The sequence below is a fragment of the Suricata suricatta genome, chromosome 11, assembly GCF_006229205.1.
Source record: "Suricata suricatta isolate VVHF042 chromosome 11, meerkat_22Aug2017_6uvM2_HiC, whole genome shotgun sequence".
Classification (NCBI taxonomy): Eukaryota; Metazoa; Chordata; class Mammalia; order Carnivora; family Herpestidae; genus Suricata; species Suricata suricatta.
Window position 1 is genome coordinate 93,405,276 of NC_043710.1, and position 25,622 is coordinate 93,430,897.

The 25,622-nt window shown below is 50.2% G+C and overlaps 1 protein-coding gene across 1 annotated transcript in view; it reads right to left on the reverse strand.

The window, feature by feature from the left end:
* Positions 1 to 25,433, reverse strand: part of POU2F3 (POU class 2 homeobox 3) — a 77,656-nt gene extending 52,223 nt beyond the window's left edge. The window contains exons 1-2 of the mRNA XM_029957601.1: positions 25,406 to 25,433; positions 18,911 to 18,979 (exon numbers count right to left, since the gene is read on the reverse strand). Coding sequence (XP_029813461.1) covers positions 18,911 to 18,979; positions 25,406 to 25,433 — 97 coding nt within the window. The remainder of the gene's footprint in view (positions 1 to 18,910; positions 18,980 to 25,405) is intronic.
* Between the last annotated feature and the right edge of the window lie 189 nt (positions 25,434 to 25,622).

A 25,622-nucleotide genomic window follows, 5' to 3' on the forward strand; every position in this document is an offset into this window, starting at 1 on the left:
AATGGGGTCACCAGGGCAAGATGACGTGGCTCTGGCAGACAGGTCATGGTGAAAGCTTCAGCTTTCACCCAAGGATGATGGGAAGTGATGGAGGGTTTGAGCAGAGGAGCAACACTGCAGGTGTTTGAACCTGCAGTGATGAGCTCGTAGGGGGTTAGGGAGCAGGAAGGAAGACCGATTGAGAGATATGCATGCCCAGGGGAGAGAGGGCGGCAGTGCCAGTGGAGGCGGTGACAAAGGACTGGATTTAGAAAGCATTTTGAAATGATAGCTGACAAGACTGGCTGATGGATGGGAGGTGTGGTGCAAGGAATGGAGAAGAATCAAGGATGATTTCCAGGGTTCGGGCTTTCTTGATGGAATAAGTGGTGGCACCATTACCTGAGATGGGGGGTGACTCAGGGATGGGGAGGCCAGTGCTAGAAAATCAAAAGCTACATTTCTGAACGTGTCATGCCAATTAGATATCCCAGTAGAGGCAGAGAAGTGAGTTTGGACTCGGGAGAGGTGTGAGGTCAGAAGTATATACTGGATAGTTATCAGCTTAAAGGTGGTATTGAAAGCCATGTGAGTCAGTGAGGTTACAAAGGAACCGAGTCGAGATGAAGAAGAATAAAGGGGTCAAGGCCAGCATGAAGAGGAGAAGCCACCAAAGGAGACTGAGAAAAAAGTGAGCATTCGAGTAGCAGGAAGACCAGGCAAGTGTGGTGTCTGGAAGGCAAGAGGAAAAGATGTTTCCAGAAGGAGGGAATAACAAACTGAGATAAACAGTTGGAGGGCCAAGACAGTTTGACTTGGCAGAGGTCATCTGCTTGGTGGACAATTAAAAACGTCTCTGCTTTTGATTTCCACGAATGCAATTATTGTGTTGTTTATGAGATCCACAACACGAAAAAGACAAGCAAGCAGAATTCAGAGATTGATTTTAAAACTCACCAGACTACAAAATTAACAGTTTCTCTTGCCTGGAAGGTTTTCTATGGCCCTTTTCAAGGTGCCTCTTATCATGAGGATGCATCAGCTGCCCTTGGAGGCAAGGACATTTCTCCTTCTCATCAAACTCATTTTACCTGCCTCAGTATCTCTGCCTCAGCTTCCTTGAATCCCAGGCAAACGGAGTGAGGTGCCTGGGCTGGCCAGGACCTCCCAGGAGACTGGCCCCTTGACACTCCAGCCAAGTGTCTGAGCTGAGCCACACTTAGTAAGGGCTCAGCTCCCCAAAGCGATTCCTGTTCTGATTCTGATTCCATTACCAATGTTCGAGATTGAGAGATGTCAGTGAGCCATTCCCAGGACTCCACTTATTCATTTTTGACACAGTGAGGAAGGTGTTCCTCTTTCACAGAGAAAGGAGGAGATGCAACGATCATATCATGTTAAAGAGTAGTCCACAATCACCAGGAACTTATTTGCTACCCTTCTGTGATGCTCCGTGGTGGAGCAGCAGGGGGGACTTGGAAACACTCTTGGACTTGAAGTCAGAGAACTGAGGTTCAAGCATTGGTTCCATCACTCCTAGGCTGTGTGAGTTTGCTCAAGGCAGGCAGCCCCACAGCCTCAGCCTTCTCCATGGCAAAATAAGGTCATAATTCCCTCTCCACCCATTTTCTAGGAATATAGTAAACTTCAAATGACATAAAGTTGGTGACCATGCTTGGTGACCTGGGAGGCACTACCCTGTTATAGACCTGGGCTCCAGACGTCCTGGGACATTCCTCTACAAGGCTGAGCCTGCTCCTGTGTTAGGGGACTTTGCACATGCTGTGCCCTGCTCTCCCTAGAAAATATACTCTTGTCCTCTAAGGCCGCACTCAAATGTTACATCCTCCATGAAACTTACCCAAGCAAAATAAGGGATTTTGTCTGTATTCCTGCGCCTCTGATTTATATCTCTTACTGCACATATCACATTTTTAGCCTCAGTGGTTCCTGTATCTGTCTCCCTCATGAGATCATGAGCTCCTAGAGGCCAGCATTATTGTATCTTATTCATCTTTATACCTCAAGTGCCTAAAAGTGCCCAACACACAGTAGGTGATGAATGACCATGTGTTTGATCCAAATGACTAAGAAACTGCTCCCAAAACAAATCTTTGGTTCTGACCTGAGAAAAATCATAGGTGCCACCATCTGCTGAAACCTCAATGCATCTTAGTTCCAAGCCCTGGCTCCCTCTTTGGAAGGTGGCAGTGGCTTGCAGGAAAAACAAAGAGGCACAGACACCTAGAAGCAAGGTTGGAAGGACACTGAAGTCCAAACTTAGAGGGAAAGCACCTTGCAACAGACACACAGCCTCAGAGAACTTGAATGGAGACCAACGCTCGATTTCTCAACTCCTATACTCATACAGTATTCCTGGTCAAGGCACTGCACGGGATGCCTGGTGGGCTCAGTCAGTAGAGCATATGACTCTTGATCATGGAGTCATGAGTTCCAGCCCCACATGAGGTGTAGAGCTTACATTTAAAAAATAAAATACACTGCATTCAGTGTCCAACACAGAGAAGCCAAGCATTTGCCTTTGATCAACGGCTTAGACAAAGAAATAGGCTAGATGCTGATTGAATTTGGAAATGATTCAAAGCAGAGAGGGAGATTAATACAGAAAACTAGATGATAGACTCAGGATTGGAAAATGTTTTGGCACTTTCTAAGAGGAAGCCAAAACCAGAAAGGTAACATGGAACAGGAATAAATGCAAAGCCCTGCACTTAGGTTTGAAAAAATCAAGCATGGGGGCACCTGGGCAGCATGATCGGTTAAGCATTCAACTCTTGATTTCAGCTCACAGTTCATGAGTTCGAGTCCCGCATTGGGCTCTGTTCTGACAGTGCAGAGCCTGCCAGGGATCCATTCTCCCTCTGCCCCTACCCTACTTGCACTCGCTCGCTCGCTCTCTCTCTCTCTCTCTCTCTCTCTCAAAATAAATAAATAAATAAATAAACTTAAAAAATTATAAAGAAAATCAACTGTATGTAATAAAAGATAGAGGAGGTTGAATTGTACTCTTAGGAACTGTTAGGATTATAAATTTAATGTTTAAAATTTACATTTAATTTTTATGTTATATACTTTTTTTTACCTCACTAAAAATGAAAAAGAAAAAACTAAAGATTTTTTTTTAATTCAAGAATTCTGTTTAAAAAAAAATACGCTAGCCCAGAAATCTACTTTTCTAATTCACAGGGGCAGTCCACTAAAGTAGTCAAATTGCACAAAGTCATACCCAGCTATAAGACACTCTACTGCATATGATCTAGCAATCCCACTTCTGGATATCTATCCGAAGAAAATGAAAACATGCGGTCAAGGAGCCATCTTCACTCCCACGTTTTCTGCAGCATTATTCACAATAACCACGATACAGACACAACCTAAGAGCCCATCAATGGATAAATAGATAAAGATATTGTTTATTCACACACCCACACACACACAGGAATATTACTCAGCCATGAGAAAAAAGAAAATCCTGCCGTTTGTTACAACATGGGTGGACCTTGTAGCATTATGCTAAGTGAAAAAAGTCAGAGAAGTACGTGGAACTGCAAAAAAAAATTTTTTTTTTAAGTCAAAAACTCATTGGGGCTCCTGGGTAGCTCAGTTGGTTGAGCAGCTGACTTCGGCTCAGGTCATGATCTCTCGGGTTCGTGGGTTTGAGCCCTGCGTCGGGTTCTGTGCTGACAGCTCAGAGCCTGGAGCCTGCTTCGGATTCTGTGTCTCCCTCTCTCTCTGCTCCTCCCCCACTCATGTTCTGTCTCTGTCTCTGTCTCTGTCTCTCTCAAAAATAAATAAATATTAAAAAAATTTTTTTAAAAAGTCAAACTCCTAGAAACAAAGCGTGAGAGAATAGAAAACTAGGGGCATGGGAAGGACAGGGAGAGATTGGTAAAAGGGCACAAACTTTCAGCTATAAGAAGATGAAGTCCAGAGGTACTGGAAACACTTGCCTTTAGATAAAGCATTCTTTGTATCTTTGCCATGAGAATTAAAAATGAGACTCGTTTGGAGTGTAATAACAGTAATATAGTGAAGAAGGAAAATGTCCTGTTCTACAGATGGACCCTTGCCATATTTAGGGTGGAAATGTTGCGATGTCTATAATTTATACGAAAATATTCCAGCAGCAAGAAGGGCAGAAATTTAATGGCTGTTGAGAACACACAATGAGTATATGGGGGTTCATTGTATTCATCTCTATCATCATGTGTGTTTGAAAATGTCCCAAAATCCATTCAAGTGGATGAAACAAATATGGCACGAAGTTAACAATGATTACATCCAGGAGATGGGTGTATGGCTGTTCATTAACCACTGTCCCCCTTTACATCTGAAGTTTTTCAAAATAAAAAATGTATAAGACAATCCAATGAGGGAATGTTGAAAAGCACTTGACACAGAGCCTCGTGTGTAGTAAGTGCTTAAATAAATATCAGTGGACTTTTCCTTCCTCTCCAAATATTGGCATGGAAGTGACCCAGGCTTACCCTGCAGCAGCTAGGAACCGAACACAGTCAATGGCAAAGCTGCTAGGAAGCAGGCTTCATCTCAGCATGTGAAAGAATTTTGTAAAAAGTGCATTTGTCCGGCCATACAAACCACACTTCCATGTCCACAGAGCTCCCCATTGCTAGGCATATTCAGGCAGAGCCTGCTTGTTTCAGGGATGTGACCGAAGTGGTTTTTGAACTGAGGGACAATTTGATGGCAGGAGGATTTCAGGAAACCTCTAAAGTTCCTTCCACCTCTGAAGTCTTTCCATTCAATATAGCTGATTGAAATGTATGGGACCTTCTCCCCTCCTAGAAGCAGGTCTCTCTCTGCAGCTCATGCAAAGGTAGGCACAGGAAGGATCAAAGAGTTTCCCCGCTATCCTGTTTGTTTTGTACACACATAAAAGATAAGAACATAGAAGGGAGAGGGCGGGGAGAAAGGGCTCGAGGAGGGAGCTTAAGAACCCCCCATTTGGAAGTGTTGGGGGGCCAAGGGGTAAGATCTGTGCCAAGCAGGAAGAGCCACCAGCTGGAGTCTCTCCAGGCTTCTTTGGGTTCTTTCTCGTTGTCCCCTGGCAACCTCTGGGCCACGAGGCCTCCAGCAAGAAAGCAGGAAGAGAGCAAACACCCTGAAATCCTGGCTCCTGGGTCTGGGAGAAACCTCAGGAGATCATCAGGGCAAGTTCCCTGCCCTTGGGAAGATGAAGCATCACTATTCACCCCATTTTACAGAGGAGGAAACTGAGTCTCGCCAGGCTGAGTGATGCATACAGCCTATCAGGACTGGGCCCACAGTAGACAGGAGGAGCCAGCCCCAGCCCCCTGCTTTCCCACCTCTGGGCTGCAGAGCCTGCTGATTTGCATAGCTTTGGCAGCCCTGGGATGTGATTTTGCCTGGGGAGCAGTTCTCTGGGTGAGGGAGGTGGAAGCACCAGAATGGAGAACCGTCCAAGCAGGATTTTTCACTTTTGCCCGGTAAACAATGCAGAGTGCTCGCAATGAGGCTGAACCGCTCCCAGCTCGGGACTGCCTCTCTGTGCACCGGCTCCGCACCCAGTATAACCCAGAAGACTCCCAGCACCACCTTATAACCACTTGGCAGCTTGCTGGCACTTCCTGGGACAGCAATTATTAAAGCCACCAGGACCTTGGAAGTCCTCCTGGGTAGCCAGCCACCAGAGCAAACCAGGAGACTTCCCATTGAAAGCAGTCTTTTTTTCCAGGACCCCACAGACACCATGCCTACCTTTTTTTGTTACTTGAGATTCCTCCAAGGCACGGAAGGTGTTGCCTAATGGTCAGAGTTCTGTACAGAGAACACTCGGGAACCTGAGCTCGAGGGTTACTTCAAAGGCTGTTTTACGCTGGACTTTGGGCAAGTGGCTTAATCTCCGTAGCCTTCAATTTCCCTTAAATATTAAAACAAAAGAGTTTCTGTCCACATTCCTGCTACCTCCTTTGGGGAGGACGCAAGGAAATGCCCAGGAGGAACCGGAGGAGGACCCCGGAAGACCCCTGAGGAATGGGAGGCAGGACCTAGAAAGAGCTCTAGCTCAGGGGGTCAGGGAGATCTGGCTCCCCGCTGTCCACAGCTGAGTGCCCTCGGTTAAGTCACCTTACCTCTGCGGGTGTGGGCAACAGGCACAGGCGCGCTATGCGGGTGCAAGCCATGCCCAGGGCCATACCACCAACGGATCGCCGCACCCTCTCCTTTTTCCTAAAGTCCCTGCTCGGCAGCCACCACCGATGGTCAGGATTAGCTGTTTTGAAGAAGCCCATCTGCTAACTCCAGGACAGGGTGACCTCTCAGTTCCCTTGACCTCTGACCATCGGTGGAGCTGGGAATTTTCCTGACTTAACACTTCTTCCTCCCGGCCCCAAGGTAGACGAGCAGAGCAAACAGCCTCACGGGTCCCTCAGGTCACGGCCTATGTGAGCTACCTGATGCCTTTCTGCCACACGCACGGTTGGGAGAACGAACCCCAAAGCCTTGTTCTCCTGTCCCTTCTCACAGATCAGGAGCCTGGGGCCGACCATGGTGGGAACAGGGGCCCCACGGCACCCCTTTGCTGGGAGAGAATTCCAGCATCCTTCCGGCTCCCTCTGTGATCTGTCAGGTCGTGCTCTGACAAATGAGAGGCTCCTCACATACACAGTCTGCTCATTTTATTTTTTTAGGAAATACAATCCACATTGCTTCTCAGCCTGAGCCATGGATGGCACTCCCTGGGGTCCCCTACATTGCCCCCTCATCTCTGGCCAGCGGGACCCTGATGCCTCCTGCTTCTCCACAGAGGCCCAAAGTGGGCAGCACCGTCAGAGGCTATGCTGAAGGAGCACCTGGGCAGATGCACCAAGTTCCAGAAAAACAGGCCAGGGACTCAGATCCCTGCGGCACAGCATGTGGCCAGAAGAGCCAGGTCTGCACCAAAGTCTCCACTCCTTGTCCCCTGAGCCTGGAAAACAATAAAAAATCCAACTCCAAGGGAAGAACGCTGTTAAAGAAGCCCAGAGTGCACTAGCACATCTCAGAGAAGCCCTTCAGCTGCTATTTGGCGACCAGAACTTTCTCATGCTCCGGGGGACTCCTCGTGCTATGCCTGACATTGACAGGTAAGGAAACTGAGACCCAGAGAGGGCAAGTGATGCGCTAAAGGTCACACGGGCCAAAAACGACACAGCAGGAACAACCCCCAGAGAGCCAGGACTCAGACGCGAGTCTGCATGACAGCGGTGGGGTTCTTTAAAGGTCAGGTCCAGACCGGCAACACCGAGCCCCTGGCCCAGCCTTGGCAGGGAAGAGGATGAAGGAGGTTTAAGGTCAGCGGAGACCGAGTGGCTCTATCCTAGCCCTCTTCCCTGGGGCAGGAGGAGCCGTCTGAGCAGGCCACACAGTCGGGCTCTGGCTCTCCCGTGGGCACACAGATGTCCTTGCACAGCTCTGAGGGGTGTGTGCGCAGGAAGCAAGCTGAGACGGGAGATGCTATCTCACCTTGTAGAACAACTCACACTTCCAAAAGCTGCCACGGACACTCTCGTTTCCTTCCTTCCTCACAACTTGTTCTACAGACCAGGAAACTGAGGCTGGGTCCCAGGGCCAGCCCTGGGGGACGTGGGGGATGGAAGGGGGAAGGAACTTGGACTTCAAAGCTCTGGCTCTGGGCTCAGTGCACTTGCCAACACGTATAGGTAGCAGTGACAGGCGCTGGGTTTGTGCCTTGGCTACGCGTGGACTTCTATATCCAGTTCGCACTTGATCTTCACCTGCCTGTGGGATCTATCGGGCTGGAACTCCAGGGCTCCTGTTTTATCAGTGATAGAGGCTCAGAGAGGGTGGGGCTTCTCATAGGTCACACAGCCAGCGGCTGAGCACAGACCCTACAACCTTTCCCCTCTTGCAGGGTAAGGCCTTCCTCTCTTCTCTGGGACCAGCGGAGCTGCCCCTGCAGGAAGGGTGCTAGGGAGAGGGAAGAGTCCAGTGGAGTGACAAAAACAAAAAAGGACAGAGGATACAGCCTTCAGGGTGGGGAAAGGGCTCCAATAGAAATGTCTGGTCTCAAACCCCAACTGTGACCTTGGGAAAGTCATTCCCCTTTTCTGACCCCAGTCTCCTTCCCCATAAAACAGGAGAATAGGACTGGATCAGAGAATTTTCAAACAATTTGGCAGCAGAACACTGTTTTCAAATAATAAGGAATAATTACTAGCTGACATTTATTGAGCATTTACTACGCACCAAGCTCTGTAGTAAACATTTTACACACATGCAGCATTCAACCTTCACAACCGCCCAGTGAGTGGGTGCTCATATTACTCCATTTTACAGATGGGGGAACTGGGGGCTCAGAGAGGTTAATCGACTTGCCCAAGGTTACTGATTAGTAAATCACTGAGCAGAAACTCAAACCCATGTCTCTCTACCAGGCCAAGGCTGTCCATACTGCCTCATGTTATTTGCAAATGAAGTCTCACATGCTTGTGCCAGAAGCTTGCAAGAAATGAAGGACATTTGGATTTTCCAGAACTATCAGTGTCACCTAATCTCATCAAATCTGGTCAGTCTTTTCAAACTGGATTCTGGAAGGAGGTGGGGCAGTGGGGGGCGGGGGGGCGGTGGTTGGGATGGCGTGGGGTGTCTCTCTACCAGCTCCCTTCCCTTCTTTCTGTCATTTCTTTATTTCCTGAGAAATAAAGACAGACTTGAGTCAAGATCAGTACAAGGCACCCACATGGGTTGAGCTGGGCAGGCTCTCAGTGGGGGAGACACCTAGCTTTGCGAGGTGCTCCTAAGATCCTTCCCCGAAATGTGCTTCCCACTCCCAAATGCAAATGGCTACAACAATGTGTTGGCCAAGTGGATGAATCCATGGGCAGATCTACTCAGGGGATAGTGCATATTCCTCAATGAGGTTTCTTGGATTGACTATCGAGTCCCTGCTCCACTGTGTGGACACTTTATGCATCTGATACTAACACTAGCAAACAGCATTACCCTATGGCCGGCAGTGTTTAAGTTAAATGCTGACCCATTTTATCTTACAGCAACTTCATAATAAAGGTACAATTATTACCCCCATTTTACAGACTAGGCAACTGAGTAGAGAACCATTAAGGAACTGGCCCAAGGTCATAAAACTAGTAAGCAGAGAAGCTGGGATTCACATACAGACTCTGGCTCCTAAGTCTACACTATTAATGACTGCACCTTGGTGAGCTGGTGCAATTCACATCATTCAAAGCATCTTACAAATAATAACTGGTGTGCGCAAAGGATCAGAGTGCTCTCAGATCACAGCATCCTAGGGCCAGAAGTGATTTTAGAGACCCTCAAGTTCACATCTGTCATCCAGTGCACAACCTCAAGACCCAAAGATGGGAAGTGCTTGTCTAAGAGCACAGGTTGGTGGTAGACGCCAGAATCCATCTGTCCTCATGTCTCTTCAGCCAAAGTACAGACTGCTTTTTTTTTTCCAACTTCAAAGCCAGAAAAAGCGAGATGGCCAGTCAGTGGTCCCCAGAGGGAGGTGGGCCTGAGTCCAGAACTAGAGCCCACCCCATGAGTGCTCTGAGCTCAAGCATCCTCAGGACATGGAGGGGTAAACTGAGTCCAGGGGCAGGAGGGGGGCCTAGCCGGTTCTCCCAGGAGGCAAAGGACACTACCACCCAGCCCAGCCTGACCACCGTCAGCTCTCCAGCGGAGGCGGAGGCGGGGAGGGAGGGAGTCAGACTGCCCGACTGCCGCCTCCCTTTGATAACTTTGAGCCTGGGGCAGACATTTGCCAGCCCGCTTCACCCCCTTTGTCCCGAGCTTCCCTCCTCAAGAAAACCTTAATCATCCTCATTTGAATTTCAAATGACCTCTCCCCTCTCCCCCTCCCCGCCCCAACAGGCTTTGAGGCAGGGATATGGAAATTCACCCCGCAGTATGAAAATCATCGCCCTATGCAAATTGGGCACCAAGACCCCATCGCCATAGCAACCACTGGGTTTCCTCTCCTTTCAGCACCTCTCTGGGCTCCCAGGCTTAGATTTTTTTGTTCCTCTTCCCTTCGGATTGGGGTGGGGGGAGAGTCGGGGAACAAGCCCCCTGCCTGGGGCCTCACTGTGGCCCATAGAAGGCAGGTGGGGCATCCCTAACTAAGGTGCCCGTGGGGCCCAGACCTGACTGCCTGCCTGCCTGCATTTCTCTCACAATCTGGACCAAGCCTACCCAAGCGAGGTCAACCGCTGTGTTTTTTCCTGGGCTGGGCTAATCCAAGGATGGGCTAGGTGTTGGTGGGGATGTTCTGGAGTCTGGAGGACAGAGAAAGGCCCCCAAAGAGGGTGGCAGGAGAGAGGGGAGACCTAGGGGGCTTCCACGGTACCAGTGGTAGGAGATGAAAAGCCCGGCGTGGAACCTGTATGTAAAATGCCATGCAAATGAACACCTATTATTTTTTGAGTCAACAGCATTGGTGCTTTTTGGGAGATGCCTCCAGTTCAGTTTCCCATGCTCAGGGCTTGGCACAAAGTCCTGCCCTCCTGGGCCTCCCAGCGCCTGACTGTTACCCCAGAAGCGGCCCCCAGCGAGCACCAGCTCACAGAAGGGGCAGGAGGGGCTTTAAAATCAGGGGCTGAAGTCTCTAGAAATGAAATTCAGCCTCCTGAGGGTTCTGCTCTCTCTCTGAGCCTGCCCTGCCCAGCCAGACCCTTGGGTTCTGGTGAGGGGGATCCAGCCCACGCTGGGGTGACCTCATACAGCTTCCCTTTTAAGGATGCTCCGCTCAGATCCCCTCCCTCTCCTCCCAAAGCTGCTTCCACCTCTCAGCAACTCTTCCTAAGGATGGATGATTCCAGGCAAAACCCTCTACAAGGGGTACTAGGGGGGCACCCCTAACAAGTGCTGGCCTGAGACTCTGACATCCTGTCTCCCCGGTACCTCCAGCAGGTTCACACGCCCCCCCCACCCCCACCAGGAACCCCAGCCTGCCTTTGAAAGAGCAGCCTCGGCCAGCAGGGAAGATTGCCTTTGGGTGCACCCCCGTGGGCTGGAGGGCTTCGAGGTGGAGATTTGGGGAGTGTGGGTGTGTAAGCAGGTCTGTCTGTGAGCCAGCAGGATGGAGGGGCATTTCAATTGCCTGGACTTGGGCTATTCCTCAAGGCCCTAAAACCCATCCTAATCCAGTAGCTCATTTCTCTTAAAATTTTTTTTTTTTCCATTCGGTCAGCACTTCTCCACACCAGGTGTTCTTTGCCCTAACTGTTTCTTGAGGAACAGGGTGGACCCAAGAGACCAAAAGCATTTACTCACACCTGGGAGGGTGGGGGGTGGGTATACATTCGGGGCGCTGTAATGAAGGGCTGAGGTGCAGCAAGCAGAGGTGGCCTGAGTCTCCCACTGTGTGTGGTGGGGGGGAGCTGGGGTGTCATCCACCCCTGTCAGCAAAACCGCCTGGGACCAACGTCTCCTGCTGGGTCTCCGCATCATCATACCCACGATACCCACAGTGGGAGGGGAGGAGCATGAAGAAGATCCCGAGATATACCCAAGGTCGGATGTATGCATCGCTCATGGCATGTCAAGGGACAGGGACATTCTGACACATAGTGCAAGCTCCTCTAAGTGAGAGCACCCCAAAGTGTGCTCCACCAGCCCGGGCTGTTCTATGAGCCGTTTGTTAAGGTCCAAGAACCAGATACACACAAACATAGGGAGTGAATTTAGAAACGTTACTAGCACCCCAAGCTTGTGATGAGTGGGCTCTCGCTGTTGACTATAGAGACTAGTTTGGGCCCTGTTGGATGTATGTGGTGGGTGTGATCTGTTGTTCTGCATGGTAGGACGGTGTGCTGGTCGATGACAGACTAGAAGCAAAAACACCTGGCCCTGTACCCCCAGATCCTTTGAGAGGCGGTGCTGTAAGGAATGGCCGCCAATAAAATTACACAGTCACATGGGTGCTCTGCTCTGGGCTCTCTTTCTTTGTCTCCTCTCTGGCTGAAGAGAAAGGAAGCCCATGTGCTTCTGGGGGTTGCAAAGATGGAGGCAAGAGTGGTGGGGAGCCACTTTCTTCAAGAGATTACCCAAAATTACAAGGGCTGGTGCCAGGTAGGGCTGGCCTGGTCACCCATAGCTCATCAGGACTGCACTGTCCTGCCTCGTTTGCCCTGGGGACTTGGGTTTGGGAATCGAGGATGAGCAAGAGTCAGGAGTGGAAAGGATGGTACCGGAGAGGGCAGCTGTTGCAGTGGTTTTGTTCGCCAAGGTTCTCCAATGGCTAGAGGCAGACCGGCAACTCCTGATATCATGGACAGCTCTCCTGAGGTTTCCAACACACGGAGCCACAGTATAAATTGTGGGAAGTAAGTTAGTACCTTCTCCACTCCCTGTCCCAGAAACTGGAAACACTCTGGTTTAGACAGCTATAACAAGAGGCAATGGGGGTGCCTGGGTGGCTCAGGTCGATTAAGTGTCCAACTTCAGCTCAAGTCATGACCTCATGGTTCGTGAGTTCAAGCTCCGCATCAGGCTCTGTGCTGACAGCTCAGAGCCTGGAGCCTGCTATGGATTCTGTGTCTCCCTCTCTCTATGCCCTTCCCCCACTCGTGCTGTTTCTGTCTGTCTCAATAATAAATAAAAACATAAAAAAAAGAGGCAACAAGCTTGCACTGTGGCATAGAGGGGCTCATGTAAGAGATGAGGAAGGACTTCTAGGCACTGAGGATTGTATCTTACAAGAACAGCCAAGAGAAATTGTGGGATTAGCTTTTCTTTTCTTTCCTTTCTTTTTCTTTTTTTGTTTTTAAAGATTTTTAAAAGTTTATTTTTGAGAGAAAGAGAAACAGAGTATGAGTAGGGGAGGGGCAGAAGGAGACACAGAACCTGAAGCAGGATCCAGGCTCTGAGCTGTCAGCACAGAAACTGATGCGGGACTTGAACTCATGAACCACAAGATCATGACCTGAGCCCAAGTCAAATGCTTAACCAACTGAGCCACCCAGATGCCGTGGGGTTAGCTTTTCTTAAGGACAGAGGACAGGTGAGGAAAGAAAATCCAAGACCAGTAGATGCCTTCATTTTCCAGGGACAATTTTGACATGTCTCCCAAGGAAGAGAGGCATGGACAAGAATCCCTACATCCTGAAGAATTCATACCAGCACCCGCTGGACACTTGGAAGGGCTGTGGGGTTTCATTTCTCTCTTCAAGAAAGATGAGGGACAGAGCAGGTGCAGACTGGGACACAGGACCAGCGTCACCAGGTGCAAATCCTAGAGACCACTAGTCCGTCCTCTCTTCTTTTTACACTTCCACCGCCCTCCTCCCCCTATTCCAATGAGGAAACTCAAGTCTAGGGCACGAGTAGACTTGTCCCACATCGCTCAGTGACGGAGCTTTGTCTGGTCTCCTGAATGTTTCTGATAATTATCAACCTAAGTGATAGATTGTATTTGTACAGTGGTGCACGCTCATATCCACTCTGTCACTTAATCATGAAAAGGGCGGGTGTGTGTGTACACGCACCTCATTTAGAATGGGCTGTCAATAGGTGACTCTTCTTCACCTTCCCCCCAGGTACTTCATAGATGTTTGCTGTCCTCTCTGTCATTGAAAGAATGGTTTTATTCCATAAATATTTGGAGTGAAAACCACAGACAGCTCTAAGAGGCTTCTGCCTGTTTCTGCCTGAAACGTCACTGCTTGGCTGTCTTAGACCTTGTTTCTTGACCCTCGGCTTCTTTTTCTTGGGACTCAGTAGGGTGGAGGTGGTGAGGAATGAATTGGTTCAGAAGGACTTTCTAGTCTTGGGTCAGTTACTCATTCATCCTGTGGGATCTCACGAGAGTGGCCTGTAGGTGCCTCCCTACATGACCATAACCATTCCCTCCTAAAACCATGTTGCAAGTTCTCAGGGTGAAGGGCACAGGGTCCCCAAGCAACTAAGATACCTTGGAGGTCCTTCTGGAAGGTGGGGTGGAGATTAGTCATGCCGCCTCACAGACAGGACAATTGAAGGTGGAGAAAGGCAGCAGGAATGGACAAGTAATTGAGCTCAGTCCCTCCCTCATCTCTAGCTCCCTGTCTTCCCCTGCTCCCCTCACAGGGTTCTTCCTTCCCGTATCTCTGAGCAGGACAATGGGGCCAAGCAATTTGCTCCACTCTTGTTTGGGTTTGCAAGCTCACCTCACTGTCCCCTCACAGGGTTGGATCAGGGGAGACTGGTGCATCGGTGAGGCTGGCTCAGGAGGAAAGAAGGGAAGGAGAAAATTCTCTCTGTGGCTAGATTCTCCCCCCCACCTCCAGTTCACCAGAGTTCCTGCTCTTTTCTGGCAAGCATGTTTTGGCCCCATACAGGGCTCCTGCCTCTTGGACTAGACCAACCCACCTTCCAGGAGCTTGGCTTCCCTACAGCCCCTCAGACCAGTGCCACCCTCCATAAGCTTGGCATCGGTCTTGATGCCACCAGTTTCTTGTGTCCTCTGTCCCTGGTTCCTGTGTTGGTCCCGAGTCTTCCCACCACCATCTTTGTGTAGAAAGTCACCAGGAAGACCCAGGTTTAATTTTGTCATTTCTAGGTGTGGTATCTTGGGAAAATCAGTGAACATTCTTTCCCATCACCACTCTCGGTCTTCTCTTCAAAGTGGGAGGATGACATCTACCCACATAGAATTGTTGTAAAGGCCAAATGCATTAGGTATTTGAGTGAGCTCTTTTATTTAAAAATTTTTTTTTAAATCTTTACTTATTTTTGAGAGAGAGAGAAAGCATGAGTCAGGGAGGGGCAGAGAGAGAAGGAGACACAGGATCTGAAGCAGGCTCCAGGCTCCTAGCTGTCAGCACAGAGCCCCACGTGGGGCTCGAACTCATGAACTGTGAGATCATGACTTGAGATAAAGTTGGGTGCCACCCAGCCGCCCCTGAGTGAGCTCTTTTAGACACAGCTTGGCACTGTCATGCCCTCCACCATGAATTCCTGTTCTAGAAGGGAAGCACCTTGAGGACATGGACTGTTTCTTCATCTTTCTGAGCCCAGGGTCTGATGCAAATGTACTCCATAGATGTTGGTTACGGAACTACCAGTTAGATCAGAGACCAGAAGTAGAAGGGATAAGGAGGCTGGAGGTGTCCAAGGGGAGAACACAGAAAGGAAAACTGGAGAGAAGGGGCTGGCGAGGGCTGAGAGCAATGGAAGCCTTCCCATGAATATCGGACGTGGAAAGTGGTGGCAGAGAATTTGGAAAAGCAGAACGTGTACACTGTTTTCAAGATTCAGCTCTTACAGGTTATCCAGCCCAAATCCCTCTTCTATGGGAGGAAAATAAAGGTCCTGATGGGGAATCACTTGCCCAATAATCCGCAGGAAGTTAAAGCAGAGCCAAGATAATAATCTAATGGAGTCAGACAGGCATGAGTTTGATTCCTGGTTAGAATCTGTACGATCCTGGGCAAGTTAGTTTCTCATTCCTTATTTTTTAATTAATTAACTTATTTTGAAAGAGAGAGAGCTCTTGGGCATACAAAAGCAGGGGAGGGGCAGAGAGAGAAGGAGAGAGAGAATCTCAAGCAGTGCAGAGCCTGACACGGGGCTTGAACCCCTGAACCCTGAGATCATGCCCTGAGCCAGAGTCAAGAATCAGATGCTTAACTGAACCACCCAGGTACCCCTAGTTTCTCATTCTTCAGCCACGGATTTTTCATTGATAAAAACAGGGATTATAAGAATGAAATGAAATGGTGCATGTGAAGTCCTGGTACATGCACAGGTGCCCAGGTACAGGGAGGAGGCTCTGTGAATGTGGCTGGACCTTCCCTCCTTTTGTCTGTGCCCACTGTATTGTCCTTGGCTGTGTTTGAGGCTACACAGCAACCAGTGTGCTCTAAAGTCATAAAGTTAGCTGTATGGGTGCTTAGACATTGTTAGTTACAGACCTGGGGGCTTTCAAAATGTAGGTAAGCCTGTATGTTTTTATCAACCACTCAATACTCAATTGAGAACAGAAAAAAATATTGTCAGCATCAAGAATGAAGGAAAAGACAACAGTCAGGGAAATAAAAGATAGGATAGAAAAGCTGATGATTCAGAAATCTAGAAACTTGGCTCCAGTGCTCTCATGGGGGGTGGGGGGGAGGGAGGTGGTGTAGGAAGGGGACTGAACAGGATCAGGAGCTTCTTTGATCCCTAGTGACGCCTCAAAGATACTCTGAGCTCTTGGGCAGTTCGTTTATCCTCTGTCCATACTTGGGCTCCTAATGGAGTCAGACAGGTCTGAGTTTGATTCCTGGTTAGAAGCTGTAGGATCCTGGGCAAGTTAGTTTCTTCCCTTTCCTCCTGCTTAGGGGGAAAGGGAAGAAAGAGCTGCCAGCCATGAGGTCTGCGTCTAGACCTGAGAATGCTCTCTTTTGCAGTCCTAGCCTGTGTGGACCGGGAAATGCCTTCCCTTTTCCAGCTCCCAACTCTCTCTGCCCCTTGGGGATTTCACACAACACAGAAGGTGCTCTCAGGGAGCTGGGGGTTTCTAGGTCACCTTTGTTTGTAGTTCCTTTAATATTCAGAGACAAACCACCCCCTAATTCATGCACTGCTGGGAAGGGGAATCTGCCTTTTAAAAATCCAAAGGAAGCCATTTAACCAAGTTGGTAACCATTGTGACTCATAATAAGCTTTTCTCTGTAAAAATATGAGTCAGAATGACTTTCCAGGAAGTTTGGTTACTTTAATTAGCTACCTCTTTTTTCTTGCCTTTAAAAACATACAGTAATTTGACGATCACCCAGGTATGGGTGCTACCAGCCACAGCGCTGAGTCCCTAGAAGCGAAGGATCTAGGCATGAAGTCCCAGACAGCACAAACTTCTTGGTCTCCGTGGAGTCAAGGAAGACCCACACAGAATCCTCTCCTGAATGAGAAATGAGAAAAACCGGCCTCCAGGGCTGGCCCACTTGGCCTGACTGAAATCGAGAAGGGCATCGCCGCTACCAGGAGCCCCAAAGTGCCTAACTGTCATGTGCATTCTGTCAACTACAGAATCACAGAATCCTGACGACCATCAGGGTAATGATCACAGTGGCCGTGCATCAAGCACTGTGCTACGCATCACGGCAGTGCACTCCCGACCCGCTCTCTAAGATGGGCATTAATTGCCCCACTGCAGAAATGACGAGGCTAAATTAACTTATCAGATCATACAACTGGTGAAGCAGCTAAGCTGTGATTTTTATCCTAGGTCTGTTTGATTCGAAACCCATAGCCATCCAAGGTCGTCTGTTCCCGCCTCCTAAGGAGGCAAAGCGGCTGGTAGAAGGTCACATATGAAACTGGCAGGAACTCCTGGGAGGACAATCGGATTCCCAGAGTCCCAGCTTACATCCGGATTCTTTCAATTTAGTCTGTACCACAGTCCCAGAGCGGAGGCCAGAAAGTGCTGAGGTTTTCTCTGACACCTTAAGCTTCCTAACCTCCTCCCCCCAACCAGGGATCTGAACTCCATCTCTCTCCTCACTTACCTTAGAGGGTTCCACGTAGCTCCTTCCCACTCCCAACACTGTTACCCTGAACTTGGTCACGTAACTGGTAACAGTACCAGCCTGCTTCCCACACACCACTCTCTCAGCTGTGGCCCCGAACACGGGGGCAGCGCGCCTGGCCCAGGTGAGCAGAGTTGGCTCCAGGCACCCTGCTACCAGGAAAGGGCCGCCCAACTTCTCCCGACTAGTGGCTTCTGGAGGCTGATTCTTCTCCAGGGAAAAGTGTCAGAGCCCAGACTGCCTACCACTCTCCAGCTGAACTGATTTTAAAGCCTGGCCCCTGTTCTTCAGGTTGGAGGAAATTTTCTTCTCAGCCGGGGCGAAGATGTGTCCCCCTTCCACAGGCCCTCAGTAAAACATACTCAGTGATTACATCAATTGAAAATTGAGTGCAACTGGCCTGTATTCTCCTAGCCCAGCTGTCCGTGCTCACAAAGCAAAATCTAAAACCTGCAACTCTAACATGTATTGCCACCTGTGCAAGAGGCGCTGTTTCCATTTGAAATAGGGCGGCAGAAAAGTTTATGGTAAGCGTATCCTCCAGATGCCCCCGCCAAGACCCCCAATTATCTTGTCCTCGACCCTAGCTTCTAGAATGGAACTAGACTCCACCTGAAGACTTGGGAAAAGAGTTTAGCTCTGGGGGACATTGATTCTCTTCCACTTCTAATTTCTACGTCTCTAATGATCCAGATGAAAGACTAATTGAGGTCTTGTTGGAAGGCTATTAAAGTTATTTGGTGGTGTTACAATTTATACTCATGTTTCTTTAAGTTCTTTTTAATTATATAGAGCTTTCAAAGCAAAGCTTGGACGGTGGAGTTAAAAGCAAAGTGCTATGAAACTTTCTTCTCAATTCTTTCCTGTCCTCTTTCTCTTCTTCACAAAGCAAAGTCATCTCCAGGCCCCAAGCCTTTCTTTCTGGGTCTATTTACCACCCACATGCATGTAATTTGGAAGAGGAACCCTTGCACACGGGCCTCTTTCGCTAATTCCTTGACTAGGCCTATTGAGAAATCTGGGGTTAAAGGGCCTTAATCCCCATCTACTGGAGACAGATCATGCTTTCTATCGGTCCGCAGCAGCTAGGAACGCAGCCTGGTGGTGCTTCTAAGGGCGTATCAAGAAGTCAGTCTCTTCCCTAACTTTTCTGTTTCCGTTTTGGTTTTGGGGATCTGGCCTTTCCTAAGACTAAGCCCCAGAGGTTTTGTTCCATCCTAGACCAACATCTAGTGTTCGCAGGCTCCAGGGCCGTATCCCATGTCTCTAGGGAATTCCTTCATTTCCTAAGACCCAGCTTTGGGATCTGATTGGCTGAGTGAGGAAAAAAATGGCACGTTGCTCGATGGTTTTCAACAACGCTCTCCTGCCCATGGTTTCTTGTTTCGTCCCCGAGAAGAGAAGACCCTTACCTGTCTCCACCTGGCCAAGAGCACCTCGAGCATCTGTGGAATCCGCTACATCCCCACTCATCTTGATATCTGCAGGGAAAACACAACTGATTTAAATAACAGGTCACAATTCTTCTTGCTACGACATATGTGGCTTTAGCTAAACAGCAAAGATGAATGTGTAATTACAACAACCATCAGACTTTCAAATTCCTGATTCCTGAACATACAACCATTAGAATATTCATGAGCTAGGGCACAAATCCCCTCCTCCCAGGCTTGCCTCTTTTCCCTGGCCTTTCTTCCCCTTCCCCACAGCTCCTGTGGGATCTCTCACCTTTTGCATCCTTCATGGCCACTTCCTTCAATCACCGGGCTCAGTTGGTAAAAATTTAACAAGGGGATGGGTACAGCGAGGTGGGGGATGGGGGAGAAGGCTTCCCATGTTCAATTATCATTTCCTTTGGTATTTGGGGGATTTATTTTATTTTTTAAGTAGCATAAGAAATATCTGTCTCTTGTGCACCTCCCGCCCTGTAATAACCCTACCCTGGGGGGTAAGAGTACCCTTGAACCAAGGCTCGCCCTTTTCATCTTTCTTGCCCAACTCCTGCCCATTCTCTGACTCTCAGAGGCCTGCCCACTGTCTGGGGATGAAATCCTAGCCCCTGTGTGGCCCCTCTGGAGATCCTCTCCTCTGGGGATCCTTACCTTCTTTCCTACTCCTTCAATGTGCTCAGTGAGAAAGGATGGTGGGCGGGTCAGTGCCCCGCAGACAGAGAATACCTACACCAGGCCCTATCTCAGCCCCCTAGTGCTGCCGCTCTGGCCTCTCTGCCCTGCTTCATTTCAATAAATTAAACATTTACCCTTAACAGACAGCTGCCACCACCTAAGAGGCCCCTAAGTCTCCTCCAGGATCAGCAGAGAGAAGCAAAGAGGCAACTTTGAACTAACTCACTCTCTCAGCTCCTCTCCTTATTAAACCACCCAAATACTGAAGCCGTTAAAGACAGAAGAATATTTTATTCAAATCGTGTTGACCCCCCCCCCCACCCTCTTCTCTGGGGCAGCACTTTAACTCTTTCAAACCAGATAAAGTCTTGGTGAGGCAATTTGCATACCCTGCTCCCCAGCCAATCCCAGTGAAGCAGGCAGTCTTAATTTGCATCAGGTAATCAGGCAGTTGGCAGTCTGGACGCCCGAGGTCTGGAGATGATCAGGATGAGGAAAAAGGGTGGACCTCCGCCCCAGGAAACGCGGGAAGAAACCTCCTTTTTTCTTTTTTTTTTTTCCCTCTAGGGCAATGATGTGTGTGGCTCTGGCAGAGACTAAAATTGTGGCCCCTGGAGGGTGTAGTGACTATAGTGCAGGAGGGGTGACTGCCACCCCAAGCGAGACAGAGACGGAGGTTCAGAGGCTCTCCAACCCTTAGAACAATGGAGCCACCTTGATTTGAGGATTATTTTGAGACCCTCCAAAGTGAGGACTCTTAGGTAAATAGTGGGGGCTCCACACAGCCCTCTCCAGACATACACGCTGTCCTGTGCAGTCACAGACCTGGAGGGGAGACCCTGCACCCCCACCCACTGTGCTACATTTAGGAAGGCATTTATTTATTTAAAATTTTTTTTAATGTTTACTTATTTTGAGAGATATGGAGATGGAGCATGAGCAGGGGAGAGGCAGAGAGAGCAAGCGAGACACAGAAACTGAAGCAGGCTCCAGGCTCTGAGCTGTTAGCACAGAGCCCGACGTAGGGCTCGAAATCATGAACCATGAGAGATCATGACCTGAGCTGAAGTCGGATGCTTAACCGACTTAGCCACCCAGGTGCCCACAGGAAGGCACTTTTTGAGGCTAATCTAAGTCCTTCCTGCTGCAGTTTGAAACTTTCTGTAGTCTGTTCTGCATGAATCTGCAGAACAACTAGTGTGGGTCTCTGGGACACATCTGCAAAGGGCTTCATCTGCAGCTCACCTTGCTCTCCAATAAAACAATAGGCTTTGCTTCATGCCACCCCTGGAGCAGGGCGTTAGCCAACAGATCTGCTCAGCTCACACTCCCTCCCACCGCCCATAAGGGTGCTTCAGCAGTGCGGAGGAAAAGGTCTGAGACTGCCTGGAAGATAGGGGAGGGGTGAATCCTCCCCCTCAGGAGTTTTTTAACCTGCTCCAGGATTAAAATCCCAGTGCCATAGCTAGCTAGCTGAGAGACCCTGGCTACATATTTGAACCTCAGTTTTCTCGAGTAAAAAAAAAGGTGGGGGATTATGTTACTTCCCAGAGTTCTTTTAAGGAACAAACAAAATACTCAATGAAAACTGCCTGGCACAGATCCTGGTGCAAAGTAAGCACGGAATAAACGAATGATGGAAACAGATCCTTTGGCTTCTATGTTCGTCCCCTTCTCCCATAACGAGACATAGCTTTGGTTTTCTGTCTCAGCAGTATTGTAATTTGTCCTTTACCTGGAAAGCCTTAGGCATTCTCCAAATTCTGACTTCACCAGGAAAGAGCTCATGGGGACGGTAAGAGTTTATTTAAGAGGCAGTAAGGCTGGATGATGACCAGATTCTCAAATCAACCTATTTCAAATTCCTGACACTTAAGCAGGGTAACTGTTTAGCTAAACCACAATTTCATGCCTGTAAACCAGAGTCCCTTCTGACACCCTTTTCCTGCATCGCCTTTAAATACAGCCAAAAGTCATCTCACATATCCTGTAAAATAGCTTAAAAGTAGCCCTAATCATGTCTAAAAATGGCTTTTGAAGGAGGCAACGGGCCATCCTCTGCCAGGACATTTTCTCATTTGATGTGCCCACATGGGAGTGACATGGTGACGCCTTGGGATTGGACAGGGCTTGGCCCCTGAATGGAGGGGCAGGCGGAGATGATCGACAGAAGCTTGCAGAAGTCCCACAGGATGCTGAGATACTGGGAACCAGTTCTTGTGGGTAGGAGGCAGATGGGTGGGACGAGCTCTTGGGTCTCAGCCTAAAAATGGGCCAACACCGAAACTCCCCAAGCTGCCATAGCCGTTTGCCTGTCCGACAGCACTCGCTGGGGTGAGTGAGAGAGGTGTGGGGTGGGGCTAGTCTTCTTGGCTCTTCTTATCTCAGCAGGCAGGCAACTGAGTAGGCTCCTTGCCATCACTCCCTTCCCTGGGGAGGCTCAGATGCTCTATATACAGATCCGAGATACCAGACGCAGACCCTCATCGGCCTCACCAGCACCACCACACTCCGAAGCTGAGCCAAGACGTTGCCTGCTGGCCTTGCCCTCCCTCCCAGTGCCTTGGCATGACCCTGCTCATACATCTGTGAACCAGGACATGGCCGTGAGCCCAAAGGAGCAAAGTCCAAGGGACAGCATTTCCCCCAGGCTCCAGGCTGAGTGTTCACAGTGCACTGAACTCCCAGTTCCAGACTATGCCTGGAAAGCAGAGCGCCCGCCCTTCTCTCCCCTACTGTCCGTCTCCATCTCGTTGAAGGGACTGGAGCTCCCTCCCGACTTCTTCGTCACACACTCGCTGACGGGGGCACGTCTACCAGAAGGAAACCAAGGGGCCCACCAGTCTGAACTAGTTGTGGCTCCAACTCTTTCCTGGAATAGACTTCTCTCACTTCTTTAAGATAAAGTCACTTCCTCTCACAATGAGATGTTCCAGTCCAAATGGTATTCCTGACCTGTAACTGGTATCAGCCTGTGAGACCTGATCCCAGGCCTAACACGGAAGAGCTCACAGTAAGGAGACAGAAAAAGAGATGCCCCCCTCCATTCCCACTGTTTTCCTCTGTTTTCTTCTCTCCTTCCCCAGCTGTCTGGCTGACTCTATCTACCCCTCTGCCTGTTTTTGACCCAGGAGTGGGAAGCCCCTCCTTGGCTGGGGTGTCCCCATGTCTGGTGAGTTCATATTCCTGAAGAGAGATCCTTTATAAAGTACAAAGAGCTGAGACCCATGCCGACCCGAATCACAGATTTCACCTGGGTCATCAGAGTGGCAAGCTGGGCTGACTCAGGGACCACATTGCTCGTGGACCCGAGCACGGAACCCGGCACAAGCCTGTGCCCTACTTTTTATGGTCTCGTTCTCCCTCCTTCCCCCACCCAAACTGTTCCAGTAAATCAACTGAGGAGGAGCCTGTGAGGGCTCAGGGCTGGAAATTCTCAGGGGAAATGCTGTTTGTGAAGAATCAGCAGGACACAGAATTACTGTGAGGGCATAAACTAGAGCTCAGAAGAGACCAAATTTCCACCCAGAAGATCCTGAACCAAGAGACCCTGGAGAGGGACTCTCCCTCACAGACCCCAGTGCAGCAGAGCCCACACTGAAAGACCCTGCAAGGATGACCTCAGACTGAAAAGCCCTAAAGCCTCCGCAAAGAGAGCCCTTGAATGCAGACCCAGTCAGAGAGATCCACAGAAAGTCCCAAACCAAGAGGTCCCTTTGAGGTACCACTAAAGGGGAACCTGACACTGCTGAGTGACCAAGACTGAGAAAGCTCAGAGGACAGTGCAGATAGACTAAAGAAGTGGGCTGGGAAAGAGTATGTAAATGTAGACAGGTGAATCAGGTAACCCACCGAAGGTAGACAGGTAGACAGGGACCCCACCTTGGGTTTGGCTCAATCTCCCCTTTTGTGTTTGGGACCCCTGCCTCCAGGAGGTGGGTGAGGGAAGTGTCAGCTTCCTCCAAAGCCAAGGCGTGGGGGGCTTGGCCCTCTCCCAGTCAGACACGAGGCTCTCCTCTCAGCCAGATCCTCTTGGCCCCTAGGCATTTCCCTGCTGGGTCCTAGCTGTGCCGTCTCCTCCCTCTTCCCCCAGAGCTGCAGCCTCCAGGAGACAATGAGGTGGAAAACCCCTAGGAAGTCTCTGATCTTGGCCCTACGGAACTTCCTGGTGAGGGCCCACCTTTCTGAGGTCTTGCCCCCATTCCAGCCTAAGGCATCTTGGTAGGAGGTGAAGCAGGGTGAGCAGGGGATCTGTGCCCAGGGATCCCCAGCTCCGTGTTTGCGCCCCGGGGTCTGCACACTGACTTTCTCCAGATACTGGGTGACACGCAGTTGGATGCTTCCTTTGGCCTCACCTGGCCCTTCCTGACATGTCCTCGCACCTGGAGATCCACTTAGACTCCACATCTGTCTGTCAGCCTGCCTTTTTCATTCAGTCCCACCAGGACTGAGTCTGAGAACCGTGGACCCTGGGTCCCCTCTTGTACCTGCTGCTGTCTGTTTTTAGGACCGGTGGGCCCCAGGAAGGGCCAAAACCTCCAGACTGCTCTGCTCCTTGGGGTAGGTAAGGAAATGGACCTGTCCTCACTTTTTCCTCTCTACGCCCCCTTTCTGGAGGAGCAGTACAAAATTCCCATCAGCAGGTCTGAAAGCCGAAGTCAAGGTCACATGGTGCTGCCCTCTCTAAGAGGCAAATCGCCAATGTGAAGTGACCGAATCAGGTTTGGCTTTCTTCACCTTGAGTCTGTTGTCTACTCAAACCCTCTGACCTCCAGAGAGCCCATGCCAAACCAAGTCTAATCGCTCAGGATGAAGCAGCTCCTACTCTAGCCCATCTGTGGAAGGACTGACCAGCGGGGTGAATGGAGGGGCCCTGCTTCACGCCTTGCCCCCAGGCCATTCACACAGGGGAAACTGACTCCTGGAGAAGTATCCAGGTCTCCTAGGTTCCCTCCCCTGAGGAAAAGGAGGCTTGGAAGCACCTATCCAACAGGTTCGGGTGGCTGGTTGCTCTTCCTTAGGGGTCCGGCAGAGCTCCTAAACAGCCCTTGCACACAGATTCCCCAGTACCACCAGGCACTGGGCCTAGCGTACTGCCAAGATCACAGAGCGCATGGGTGGGCAAACCTTCACACATGGGGTCTGCTCCACCTCCTCTCCCCACACCCATGAGGACAGGAGACTCACCTCTGATACATAGGGACACATGCTTCCACAAGCCCTAATGGATACACGTGTGGCATGGCACCTGTCCCAGGTGTGCCTCTGTAAGTGCCAGGTCCCACTCACGTCTAGTGCCCTCTTCACCCCCGTCTCCCACCCTAGACCTTACAAATGCCCACTTTGCCTCCACTTCCCATAAACGCCGGAGACTCAAAACACGTAACATGTGGATACAAGTATTTTCCTCACTTACGCACTCCCAGGTCCACACCCCTGGCTGGCTGAGTGAGCCATCCTTCTGCAATCAGTGAACAGGGCAACTTCAGCCAGACTACACAGGCTCAGCGCTCCCAAGTCCCACACATCTGCCACTCTCCAGATTGGAAGGCTCGAAGCCCTCCTGGCCCTTGCCTCCCCCCACCCCCACTCCCCACCTGCATTCTTTTCCAGAGTTCCCCCCGGGCATCCACCTACCCGCCGGCCCCCCGGGTGACCCGCTATCCACACTGCCCTCTCCTGGTCGCTGGGGAATAAAACCCCTAAGAACGGTTGCCCCTCTCCTTCGCCCCTGCTCTCCTTCGCTGACACCTGTCAGCGCTCCCTCCCTCCGCCCCTCACCTGTGTGCATGGGTTCCAGATTCACCATCCTGCCCCAGGCGGGGCCAAAGCCAGCGCCCCCCCAGGCCCCTCGCGTCTGCCCCAGCCGGGCCCACTGGGAAGCCAGGGTCTCCTTCCTCCCGCCCCCCGGCCGCCGCCGCCGCTGTCGCTGTCGCGCGCTCCGCTGCTCCCGCCCGGGCAGCGCTCAACGCGGCCGCGATTGCCACATTCCCCAGGT